Below are 11,944 nucleotides of genomic sequence, written 5' to 3' on the forward strand. Positions count from 1 at the left end.
CGTTTACCGTGAGAGTTGGCGGAGAGCCAATCGGGCCACGACGGTGCGTTCACCCACCATACACCTCGTAAAGATAATTAACGATTGTTTTAATATTACAAATGTTTAAAACTAGATGGGTTACGTTTGCGTGTATTCTGTTTAGAGTCATATTTAACATGTTCTTCTACGTAAGCTACGACATTCTCGTCAACACCTTCATGTTCTTATATTTTTTATTATTTAATAAATATAATTATTTTAAATTTATTAATAGCTCGCTCGGCTTACTATATTTTAAATACATAAAAATTATATAAAGTATATTTTATATATTAATTACTAGGGTAACATGAAGTGACTGAAATTCGATATTAAAATTGTGAATGTCGTATGTTAACATTTTTACTGTTTTTGAACGTGCGATCCGTTTGCCTTGATTGTATAGGTACGTAGTACTATTATATATTCTGTGGTAAAGGTATTTAGGTATACACTTTTCAATCCGTCATCTTCTATTTGATTTATTGGAAACATAACAGCCGAATTTAAATGCAGTAGGTATGCATGTATTTATGCAGGTCGTTTAGATTTGTTGTCATGTTCGCTAAATGTTATTACCTCTTAAATTGTTTAGAATATTTTTTGCTCGTCTATGCCATCAGAATGCCGGTGACTTTCGGCCGCCTCGCACCGACCTTGTAATTAACATTTTTATCAGCAGTAATAAATTTAAATGTCGATTTATTTGTTCAAAATGTTAGGTATACATAATACTAGTTTTTTCGCCTGATTCGTTATTATATTTACTGATAAATTAATTATAATCGATACTTGCTTGTTGAAGGTTGTATGTAACAATTATAATAAAATCTTAACTAATATGCCAATTGTCACTCCCAAACCAAATACTGAAAATAACACAGAAAATAATAATTTGTGTCTGGACTCTGGATATGGCTTTATAGTCTATAAAACTCCTCATACTTAAATTTTGTACGCGAAACGGTAAGAGCTAATCTCGGTTTCCGAGAACATAAACACTTCGAAAATAATGTTATTTCGGATCTTGCACAATTTTCTCAATAAAACGATAATTTGCATACTACGTACACATCTCCCGACCTACGTCACGCTGGCCACGTGTTTACATAAATTGTTCACAGCAATCTGGCAGTTATGTAAAGTAATTACAGCACAAATTCACGTGCAGTTAATGAGGTTAATAAATCGTTTACATACATTTCACACCTGAACTCCGGTCAGCCAGTGCGTTGAACCATGTTTGGCACTGATCTTAGTTTTTAGTTTCCGTCGCTTTAAATATCATCTCTATTTATGACATCAATTAAAAAATAGAGTCTTCGTATATACACGCAAGACATTTGTAAGAAAACAAAGGCTCATGTACATAGTTACTGAGCAATATGAATTTGCAAATAAAAACTAGAGTAAAAAGTATTTCATCTTACAACAATGTTTTCTGTTTAAACTCGCAATTAATATACTATTCAGGTGCTCTTAAGTAGGACAATGTAGGACAGCAGCTAGGTGGTTATGCGCCCCAGGCTAATTTAGCCCTTATGAATAATCTTAATCTCCATCAACTGCTAACCTCGACACAACTCTGCAAGGTCTGGACACTTTACCAAAAAACAAGAATGCTTTTACTATACGAGCAAAATGAAACGATAACTTGATTGATTCATTTATTCGAAGCTAATTGCAATTATTGATAAGTAGTTTAGTTCGAGTAAGATGTTGTGACTCAACATCACACTATGCTATCCTATTTGTGACTGGTATATTCCTAACATTGTGTTGTATAGATAACAAAGTGTTCCAAAACATACATGTATATGATCTACCTCCCAGTACCTATAATTCGTCTAATAATTCCGGTTACATTAGGTCACTATGTACGTGTTTTTCATACATATGCTCAAGTAACTAGTTATGTCGGTTCCTACAAATGATTCTTATCATATTTATCATGATGTTCATCAAATAATTTAAAAAACGTGGAAATATCTAAGCGTATTTTTGGTCAGTGCACCTTTGTCCTTAATTTTTGCTTAACATATCAATTGAAAATAAAACTTGTATGCTACTTTATTACAATCTATTATTACACTAACATTTGATCTTATTTATAATTCATTTTTAAAACATTTAAAACAGACTATAAATTCATCAACCAATGACGGTTCATACAGTATTTCATACGTTCTTATATTTACGATTATCATTAATTTTAAACTTAAATTGAGCGTAGATGTTAAAAGGAAAATAAAAAGTCTGAACCTTCTGTGAAGAGATGAGTCAGATGGTTAAAATGTATCAAGTTTTTCATCAGTTAGTCATCAGCTCGGGTCCCACGGTATCAAAATTATTATGTTGTGACAATATTGATTAATCTATAATTTTTATAGTTAACAATGCGTTCTATCATTCTTTACGTTTATATTAGAATTATTCATATATTTGAAAAAATGAAAACACAAAGGATATAAAATTATTTTTAAAACGCCTATGCGAGTTTTTAACAATATGCAAATAAATATCGCATAATACCTGTTTTTTTAATGTTGGAAGACCACATTCGCATAATGTATTAGCAATTATTTTTAGTTAATTACCCATTAAGGTTTTATGATGTGTTAACAACACAACAGACGAAATGTCGCCGATCTGTGGTCATTTGGTTTATGATACTGATAAATAAGAATTAATTGCAACTTCTTACTTGATCATAAACCAAATGGATTTATTATATTGTCTCAAAAATTCCTTAAAGTACAGCACAAATTTAAAAGTCGGAGGCTTTTTTAACATCTATACTAATATTATAAAGCTGAAGAGTTTGTTTGTTTGTTTGAACGCGCTAATCTCGGGAACTACTGGTCCGATTTGAAAAATTCTTTCGGTGTTAGATAGCTCATTTATCGAGGAAGGCTATCCGCTATAGGCTATATACCAACCATCACGCTACGACCAACAGGAGAGGAGCCACGGGGGTGAAACCGCGCGGAGCGGCTAGTTATAATATAAGCAACAAAAATATAACTACATTCTGTAGTTGGAAGATATTTAATTGGATTTTAAGCTTTTTAAAGCAGAATTGATAACCTAGAAACGATGGCAATGATATAATTTAACATTTAAAATTGGATTAACAAAATGTGTAGCCTTGTTTATCAAACCGGTATTATTTGCCTTAAATTATTATGTCTAGGATGTATTTTTTTCCAGTAAATTATTTATTAAACTCCTTAACCTTTGTAATCACTTCAAATACAGTTATGAAATAAACAAAATAATAATTTATTAATTTTTTATTTTAAAAAGTAAATGCTATATCTCTATTGAAATGTTGTTATAATAGAAATTAACATCAGCACCTCAGTAAAAACAGGGATTTTTGTTTATTTTCCTCGAAAAATATACCCACCTATCTTACGAATATCGACAGAATCCAATGCATTTATTAGTTCGTAATAATTACTGAGGCAATAAAAATCAAAAGTAGGGTGTGCAACGCCATCTATTAGCATACATCTGAAACATAAACTATAACATTATTTCACATACGAATTCTTTTATTAATGTGTATTTTTTATTTTTCCAGGTAATTATCAACGGATCTTCTATCAACTAAGGCTAAGTAGAAAAAAAACTTTTGCTATAGACAGTTTTGGGGAAAGTAAGGGATAAATAAAGCATTAACATATCCAATAGAATAAGTTCATATATTCGATTCCAATAATTATTGAAGCATAACGCCCCGTACAAAATGGGACATAAAGTCGGAAAAAGTACCAAAATAACTCGTCATACATTACCTAAGAAACATGTCCAACTGAAGCCAGAGGAAGAGAGATGACATATTACCTTTCTCTCTCTTACACTACTCCGCAGACGCCACGTGACTGTCCCTAAGTCCATAAGCTTTATATCAATTTACTAGCTTTCCGCCTGCGGCTTCGCCCGCGTTTTAAAAGAAAAACCTGCATAGTTCCCGTTCCCGTGGGATTTCCGGGAAAAAACCTAGCCTATGTTACTCGTGGATAATGTAGCTTTCGAATGGTGAAAGAATTTTTAAAATCGGTCCAGTACTTTATGAGCCTATTCATTACAATCAAACAAACAAACAAAGTTTTCCTCTTTATAATATTAGTGTAGAAATGTGTACATATCATTTTGATATTTATTACCTTGGACTAAGGTTTGTATCGTAAAAAAAGATCAGTCACCATAGAGCATAAACTGAATTTTTGTTGTGAGTTTTGGATATCAATAGAATACAAAAACGTAATTATATTTTAAATTTTAATTATATTATTTTTCTGTAAAATTTCCTCCTTAAAAATTTACTTTTAATTCATGGATCCAATTTGCTTCACTAATTGCTGCCTATTAATTTAATTATAATCGTGTATACTTATTCAGGACATTGAACGGGTCCTATTTCAGTACGATCAACCCCGACCACCTTAAACACTATTAATCACATCGCGGCAAACATACCCAAGCATTTATTGAATAGAAGTTTTATTTTAAAAGGAATAAGGCATATTTTACTCTAGCCGACGTTATGCGTAAGCCTCTCGTTCACCTCTGAACCCCTGGTATTATATAAGCGGAGTGCAATGGCCGCGGAAAAGTGCTTAGCAGAAATTTCCGCGGGTAAATCTTAATTTTTCAGTCTTGTGTAAAAAATGATGATTCGCGTTTTCGCCACTAAGTTGCTCGGTATAATTTTATTAATAAAGTTTTTCGTTTATCCAAATCTTTTGTTTTTACTCATTTATGGATAAAAGAAATTTAAGTCTACGCTTATTCATTCTTTGGAAATAATTATTAAACGTTGTGGTTGAAATCATCTTGATACTTTTTGTCTGCAAATTTAATATCATTAGCGAATAGCGATACTCTTATAAATCAAACAGCCTTTTATTTCAAACTTAAATATATGATACTATACATTAAAATTACATCCATGAAACATATCATTGATAAAAATTAACGACTAAAATGATTAACGAACATGTTATAACCGTATTCCACTACCTTCTCGATTCGCCCGGTACATACTTTTATAGTAATCCATGTGTGTAATTATCGTGGCGTGGTAGCGTAGAATGTGGGTTAAACTCGTGGCAGGGGTTGCCAATGCACCGGCCGCGGGTCGTTGACCGGTATCGACCGCCGCCCGCCCCTGCGGCGCACCCCGCCCGCCGCACCCCCGCACACCCCCGCACACCCTCGCACGATGAAACACCGCATGCGACATTTCATATGCTTTGCGTAAAGAAAACAAGATTTCCGAATAATTGGGTCAATGAGCCTTTTTTACTTTTTAATTGTTTTAGTTGCTTATAATTCGCTTTTAACCTTAATAAGTTTCATTAAAATAATACGCCAACTTTAAAACGGTTTTAAAATATTAAAATATTGCTTTACAAACAGCAACTTATAAATTATTTCGTAAGTTTTTAACTACAATATCTACAGATTAAGTAGAACTTTGATAGAAATTATTTTGATATCTCGAAGCACAATATCCCATCGTTCATTGTACTTGGGAACCAAGTGCGTCGTACTGGCTGCCAGCCAAACTTATTATGATTGAAGGGTTACTTCAACTATCATAAACATCGGTCAACAATCGTCGTTATTTTTCTCAACTAGATATGTAGATATTTATTTTATTGTATTTGATATGGTCCCATGCCAATTTAATGTGTAATATTTTGATTATTCCAAATAATTATTTCGTATAACTTGAAAGTAATTAAGTTGTAGTCAAAGTAATTATTATTCACTTAAGTTGTTACAGCCGTAAAGGTCATATTTTATATCCGTTTTTAGACACCGATATTCCCGCTTTCCTTCCTGTCGGGAATAAGGATGATAATACGTTCATAGCATCCCTTATAAACAACCTATAGAATTGTATAGAGTAACAGCTGTAGTAGGGTGCGCGGGAAAATTACGAGCGGGGGACTGAGCTAGCCAACCCTGGCCATCGTTGTTATGACAACGTCTTATGATTTTTGTTTGCCTGGTCTAACCTTCTCATTTATTACAACTTTATGTCACACAATCACCATTTGAGTTTTATAATTTATTTTAATAAAAGCCTTTTTTAATGTTAGCAAAAGCTTTTATAATTTTTCACTATTTAACCGTGTTTCCTTAACAGTCTTATATCCATAGTAATACCAGTCAGCTATAAGCATCGAATATTGATGCTTCAAGTCTGAAAGAAATGTCGCCTTTTATTACGGGGAATATCTACTAAGGCGTCATGCTCTTGATGTGTTTCCGATCCAGTAAAATATATCCGACCAACATCAATAACAGAATTTAAGAGCTTGATGCGAAGAGCGAGACAGTTTTAATCAAAAGAAAAGCTGTCTTATAATTGCTGTGATAATTTATGTCGAATTTGCATATTCCATTATGTAGTGTTTTGATGAATACTTTGGGTGTAGAATGCCTTCAGTTTTCAAGATGTGGGTGAAGTACGTTCGGACAGGTATCGATCAGTTCTCCCCCTATGGACCCCTGGTACTCGTTCCCAAATAAGTGTTATTATTTCTTGGTCGATCTGATGATTCCCTAGTACGAATGTAATCCCATTTACATAAAATATTCAATTACCTCTTGAAGTTTACGAATGCTATAAAACTTTTTGGCATTACAAGCTCAGTAAAATACATCTTGCGATCTCATATTCGTAGAGATATTTACCACAATATCAAAATTTCAACTTAAATATATTATTTCTGTTCTACTTATCAATTGTATAATGTAAGAAATACTAAGTTAAACTCTCAAAAGCAACAAAATTTTTTTAAGTTTAATAGTGAATAAATACATATAATTGCCCCAAAAAATGTTTAATTCTGTAAAGTATCAACGCTGTCGAATCGATATATATTTAGCATAGAGGGAACGGGACAACTGATTGGGAGAAAGAGATACCAACCTGGGGGTTTGTTTTTATTATTCAAGACATCTCCAAAATTCCGGAAGGTGCCACTAATATCGAATTTTGCCTTAAGCTAATGGCAAGCTTTTGTTTGTTTATTTATAATTCTGAGTGCGATATAATTTCGAAGCAATTGACTTTACTGTCACTAACTCACTAGCATTAAAAATAAAACTACATTTATTCTTCGATAACCAAAAAGCTGATTTCTCTTCTTTTTGCATAATACTAATAAGCGACCAGCCGGCTGACGTCAAAAATGTTATTTTTTATTTGAACGCGATGCAACTAACGAGCACTCAACTTAATGATTATCACCATACATATATCGAATGGCAACCGAAATAAAAATATCCACATAAAAGTTAGCAAATGTGAAAAAAATATCCGCGTAAAAGTGGCGAATATATCCGTAATATAAAGTCGCTACGTAGCGGGTGGGTGACCCGGTTGCTACGCCGTAGAGTGCAGTGCCCGCTACGAGCTACGAGCGTAGCGAATGTAGGTGAGTGAAGCTAGTCGACAAGACACTCAAGGAATATCTCGACTTTTTTCACTTCTGCCGTTCTCTAGATACTATTTCTATTTTGAATAATTACTCATACTTAGGAACTTCGTCATCCTTATCTCTTATAGAATTGACAATATAATTTAATACTATCCCATTTATAATCTGTGGAAATATTTAATAAATATAAAATTAAAAGCCTCGTACAACCGTGACGTATACAAGGTATATGTCGTGTAGGCTCACATTAATCTCGCGCGTTTGAATAATAAAACGTGGACGCTTTGTATATTTAATGTTCAACCTCTGTACTGAATTTTTGTTTGAAAAATAAATTTCATTTCAATACAAATACAGAACAAAGAAATAGTTCTTTGATTAGTATTTTCCTTTAAAACACAACTGGTGGAATTCTGCGATGTGTTTCAATGGTATGAGTAGCATTGAATCGTTCATAAGCAAGTTAAATGTTGCATTTTAAAATCAAAGTCATTGGTATTGTTTACGGTTTCATTTGTTTGATAAAAATAGACATGATAATTTAATATTTTTGCAACTGTTAAACAGAAATATGTCAAAGTTAATTCCAATAAAGGTCAAAATGACATCGTTTTCCACCAAATATAATGAAATGTCATACAAGACAAGTATCCAAAAGTTAGCAAACAAGAGTTCTAATCGCAGGCGGTTCCGCAAATCGCAAGTGATTTAGTCTAGCACTAGTTTGTACCGCAGGCTGTAGTTTCGTTAATTTGTCGGTACAATATCGCTGGCCAAGCGCCAAAGAGCTGTATTGTGCGGCTTAAATCTTCACTGCTTTGGCCATTGCACTCCGTTGACTATCTTTAATGATCTCTGTTTTATCAACTTCAGAAAGAAATCAGAATTCAGAAATCATACTTTTATTTAATTACTGAATGGTCTTGAGACATTAGAATCATTATTAATTTGTTTTTTGAATCTAATATGGTTTTCATTACACGAACAAGCGTGCGTTTCCAAACGTGACAATAAATAAACATATACATAGTTTGTATACTTAAGTCGATGATTCATAAAAACTACCCTCCATTAGCTCAGGCTTTTCCCATTTATAACTGAGGGGATGCGTATTTATCCGCAAGGAGGATTTATTGCTTTTAAGATATTCAACATAGTATAACGAACATTGATTTATACACCCGTCACAAACGAATGACGAAGTTGCATTTTCCTCATTCCTATGTCACTCGTAGAAATATATTTTCCTCGTGCTCTATTTCAATTGTCTGGACGTATAACAAATATATAAGCATTTCCACATTCATACAGAAAAGTAAATTAAAAATAAATACTACAATGATTCTGCAGAGTAAAAATCTTAAGAAAACAATCGTATTGATTGTGGCCTGCGTATCCAAGCGACAGGCCTCACGCCACGTTGTTTTTGCCGCATTGGGGTCACGAGCGAGATGGAGATATGTGCTAACCAGCATGCTCGTAAGAGATGCAAGCCACTAGGGAATTAGACGAGCTTTTAATATATAATGGAATTCGGAATGAATTGCATACTTTCGTATATGAAATTGCACTATTCGAAACATACGGAATAATAATATGTACATATCCAATAATTGACAAGGCATTTGCGGGTGGATATGTCAATGACTATTTTATTCAATCAGAGCACGTCCGTTTCACAAGGCGATCCGGCGCCAAGTGACGTACTCCAGTAACCGCATGACGGAAAGGGGGTGAGGCGACGTCTGGCATCGCGCGCCGGTTTACAGACCTCTGGCAAACTCTAACCGGAGCGAACGACGGCCTTTAACTCTGCGAAACCTGCAAATGGCCGTTATGTCCTTGAATGTTTGATATTATGACGATTCCGCATTTCTATAAATGACGATACGCGTGCACATGTTTTAACTTTCTTTTCTCTTGTTTCAGGATGTAAGATCAAAGCTCTACGCGCAAAGACAAACACCTACATCAAGACACCGGTGCGCGGTGAGGAGCCCGTGTTCGTAGTCACGGGACGCAAAGAGGACGTTGCGCGTGCTAAACGCGAGATCCTCTCCGCCGCCGAGCACTTCTCACAGATCCGCGCGTCTCGCAAGTGCGGCGCCGCTCCGCCGCCGCCCGCTGGTGCGCCCGGCCACGTCACTGCCCAAGTGCGCGTGCCCTACCGTGTCGTCGGCCTCGTAGTCGGCCCTAAGGGAGCTACCATCAAGCGCATCCAGCACACGACACACACATACATTGTGACACCTTCGCGTGAACGCGAGCCGGTCTTCGAGGTGACCGGGCTGCCAGAGAGCGTCGAGGCGGCCCGCAAAGAGATCGAAGCGCACATCGCTTTACGCACTGGAGCAGCCGGAGGTGCGGCGACGGGCACAGGCGCGCCCGGGAGCGAGGGGGAGCCCCTTGCACAGTTATATCGCGCGGGTTTAGCCTCGCTGCTGCGCCCTGAGCAAGAGGCCGCGTTCTCGTCGGCCGGATCCTGCTCTTCAGGCGGCTCTTCTGGCAGGCTCGGTGATCTGCTAGGCATCTGGTCGTCCACGGAGCGCGACGAAGGGCTCGGCGAGTCGCCGTCATTCGAGTCGCCCGGCGCGGGCGGCGTGTGGGCGTGGGGCCCGCCCAGGCCATCGCCGGCCGCGTCGCCCGCGCGCACGTGCGCCGTGTGCGGCGAGCGCGGGGTGGCGGCGGCGCTAGTGCCGTGCGGCCACAATCTGTTCTGCCTGGAGTGCGCGCAGAGACTCGCCGCGACGGCCGCGCCGTGCCCCGCCTGCGCTGCGCCAGCGCATCAAGCCATTCGCATACTCTCGTAAATCAGTGCGGCGCGCCGCATTCCCGTCATCGCGGGCTCGATTTTTTTACTTAAATCGTTACGAAAATAATAAAAAAAAAATCGCGTAATCGAAATCCTGGTGCCAAAAGTCGGCGCCTCGCCGGCACGGCCCGTCCGCCGCGCCGTACCTATCGTAAGTCGGCAGAGTTACTCACGATATATTTTCTTATTATGAACGTTTTTTATTATGGCGTCGAGCGACCGCAACGCTCGTCGCCACAGAGAGAGTCGAGGTACGTTACGATAGAATTTCGAAAAAAATGCATAAAATTTAAAAAAAGTTGTATAATTATTATTATTATTGATAGCATAAATGAGAAATCGAAAATTTATAAAGCTTACCTAACGTAGTAGCGTAAAATATTAAGATATCGTAATATAATTAAAGCGAGGGACGGGCGGCGCGGGGAGCGAGCCGCGCGGAGCGGCCTTAGCCAATGTGTTGTTGATAGGTAATGAGTGCAGGGGTGTTGACGTGTTGTTGTGCGACTGTGGGTAGTTAAGCGTAGTGAAATGGCCGCCGCGCGCGCCGGGCCGCGCCCGCTAGGGGCCCGCGCCCGCGCAGCACCGCGCCGCCCGCACCGCTCCCCCGCGACCCATGCTCATTATTTTGACTATACGATTATTCGCTTAAATGATATTATACATACGTACACACTATGATTATGATAATATTAATATAATGTTTGTTTTAAGTGTGTTTTAATGTTTAGATTTTTATTGTAATGTTTTTATGAATGATTTTTATCTGTACGATTATTATTATTGATTATTATTTTATGTGTTGACGATGTTTTTTTGTGATTATGTGCGCCCGCGCAAGCGTTGCGCGGACCGAGGCTGCCGTGTGCTCGTTTAGTGGTTAATATCGACTAATAAATTTAAAGTAATAAATAATAAAGAAATAATACGACTCATTCATTATTATTATTATTATAAAATATAGTAGTTTGTAGCACGACATTGACTAACCATTACCTATTGATACTTATTAAGTATTATTATTATTATATTGAATAAATTTAATAAATGCATAATTATATTTCATAGGAATCATTATTCTGTATAACTCTAGTTAAATATAACGATAATAAATATTATTGTATTTGTATGGGACGGTATTGTTATTTCGTTCAACGGGGGGCTGGTTTTATGAATTCATATTTTTTTATTTTTTTACCGTTATTAGTTTTTGACTTACTCATGTAAAGATACGCGAGGATTAAAAACTGCCTATTAGATTATATTTTAAAAAATAAAGGTTACGTAAAATCAGCCCTCATCGTTCGTAGATCCAGTTATTTCGATAATTTTATTTTCATATTAAAATGGGTAGACGCTTTAGGTTCAAATAACGTTGTGAAAATTTGTGAAATTTTGTAGACTACATATCTTATTATAAATCTAATATAAACTATAAATTTCGAACTGAATCTTTTATTTTACCCTTCTACAGACATCCTGAAACCCGAAAAATAAGAATAACACTCATAATGTGTTGTCATATAATATGCGAAATTTCATTAGATATACCTATATACAAGTACACACAAAAGCACAACTTAAAAGTGCAAACTATACAGGCAAACATCTGTCTCATGAGTACTTGAAGATTTAAGCTTTATACACA

The 11,944-nt window shown here is 36.4% G+C and overlaps 1 protein-coding gene across 1 annotated transcript in view; it reads left to right on the forward strand.

Annotated features, from left to right (window-relative positions):
• LOC149480144 (RNA-binding protein MEX3A) overlaps nt 1-11,742 on the forward strand; it is a 45,246-nt gene extending 33,504 nt beyond the window's left edge. The window contains exon 2 of the mRNA XM_089707608.1: nt 9,414-11,742. Within this exon, the coding sequence (XP_089563734.1) occupies nt 9,414-10,294 (881 nt within the window). The 3' untranslated portion in view covers nt 10,295-11,742. The remainder of the gene's footprint in view (nt 1-9,413) is intronic.
• Nucleotides 11,743-11,944: the final 202 nt, after the last annotated feature.

Source organism: Colias philodice, chromosome 19 (assembly GCF_061535455.1).
Source record: "Colias philodice isolate Cphi_HAF_F1 chromosome 19, ilColPhil1 Martin Lab GWU primary, whole genome shotgun sequence".
Lineage (NCBI taxonomy): Eukaryota > Metazoa > Arthropoda > Insecta > Lepidoptera > Pieridae > Colias > Colias philodice.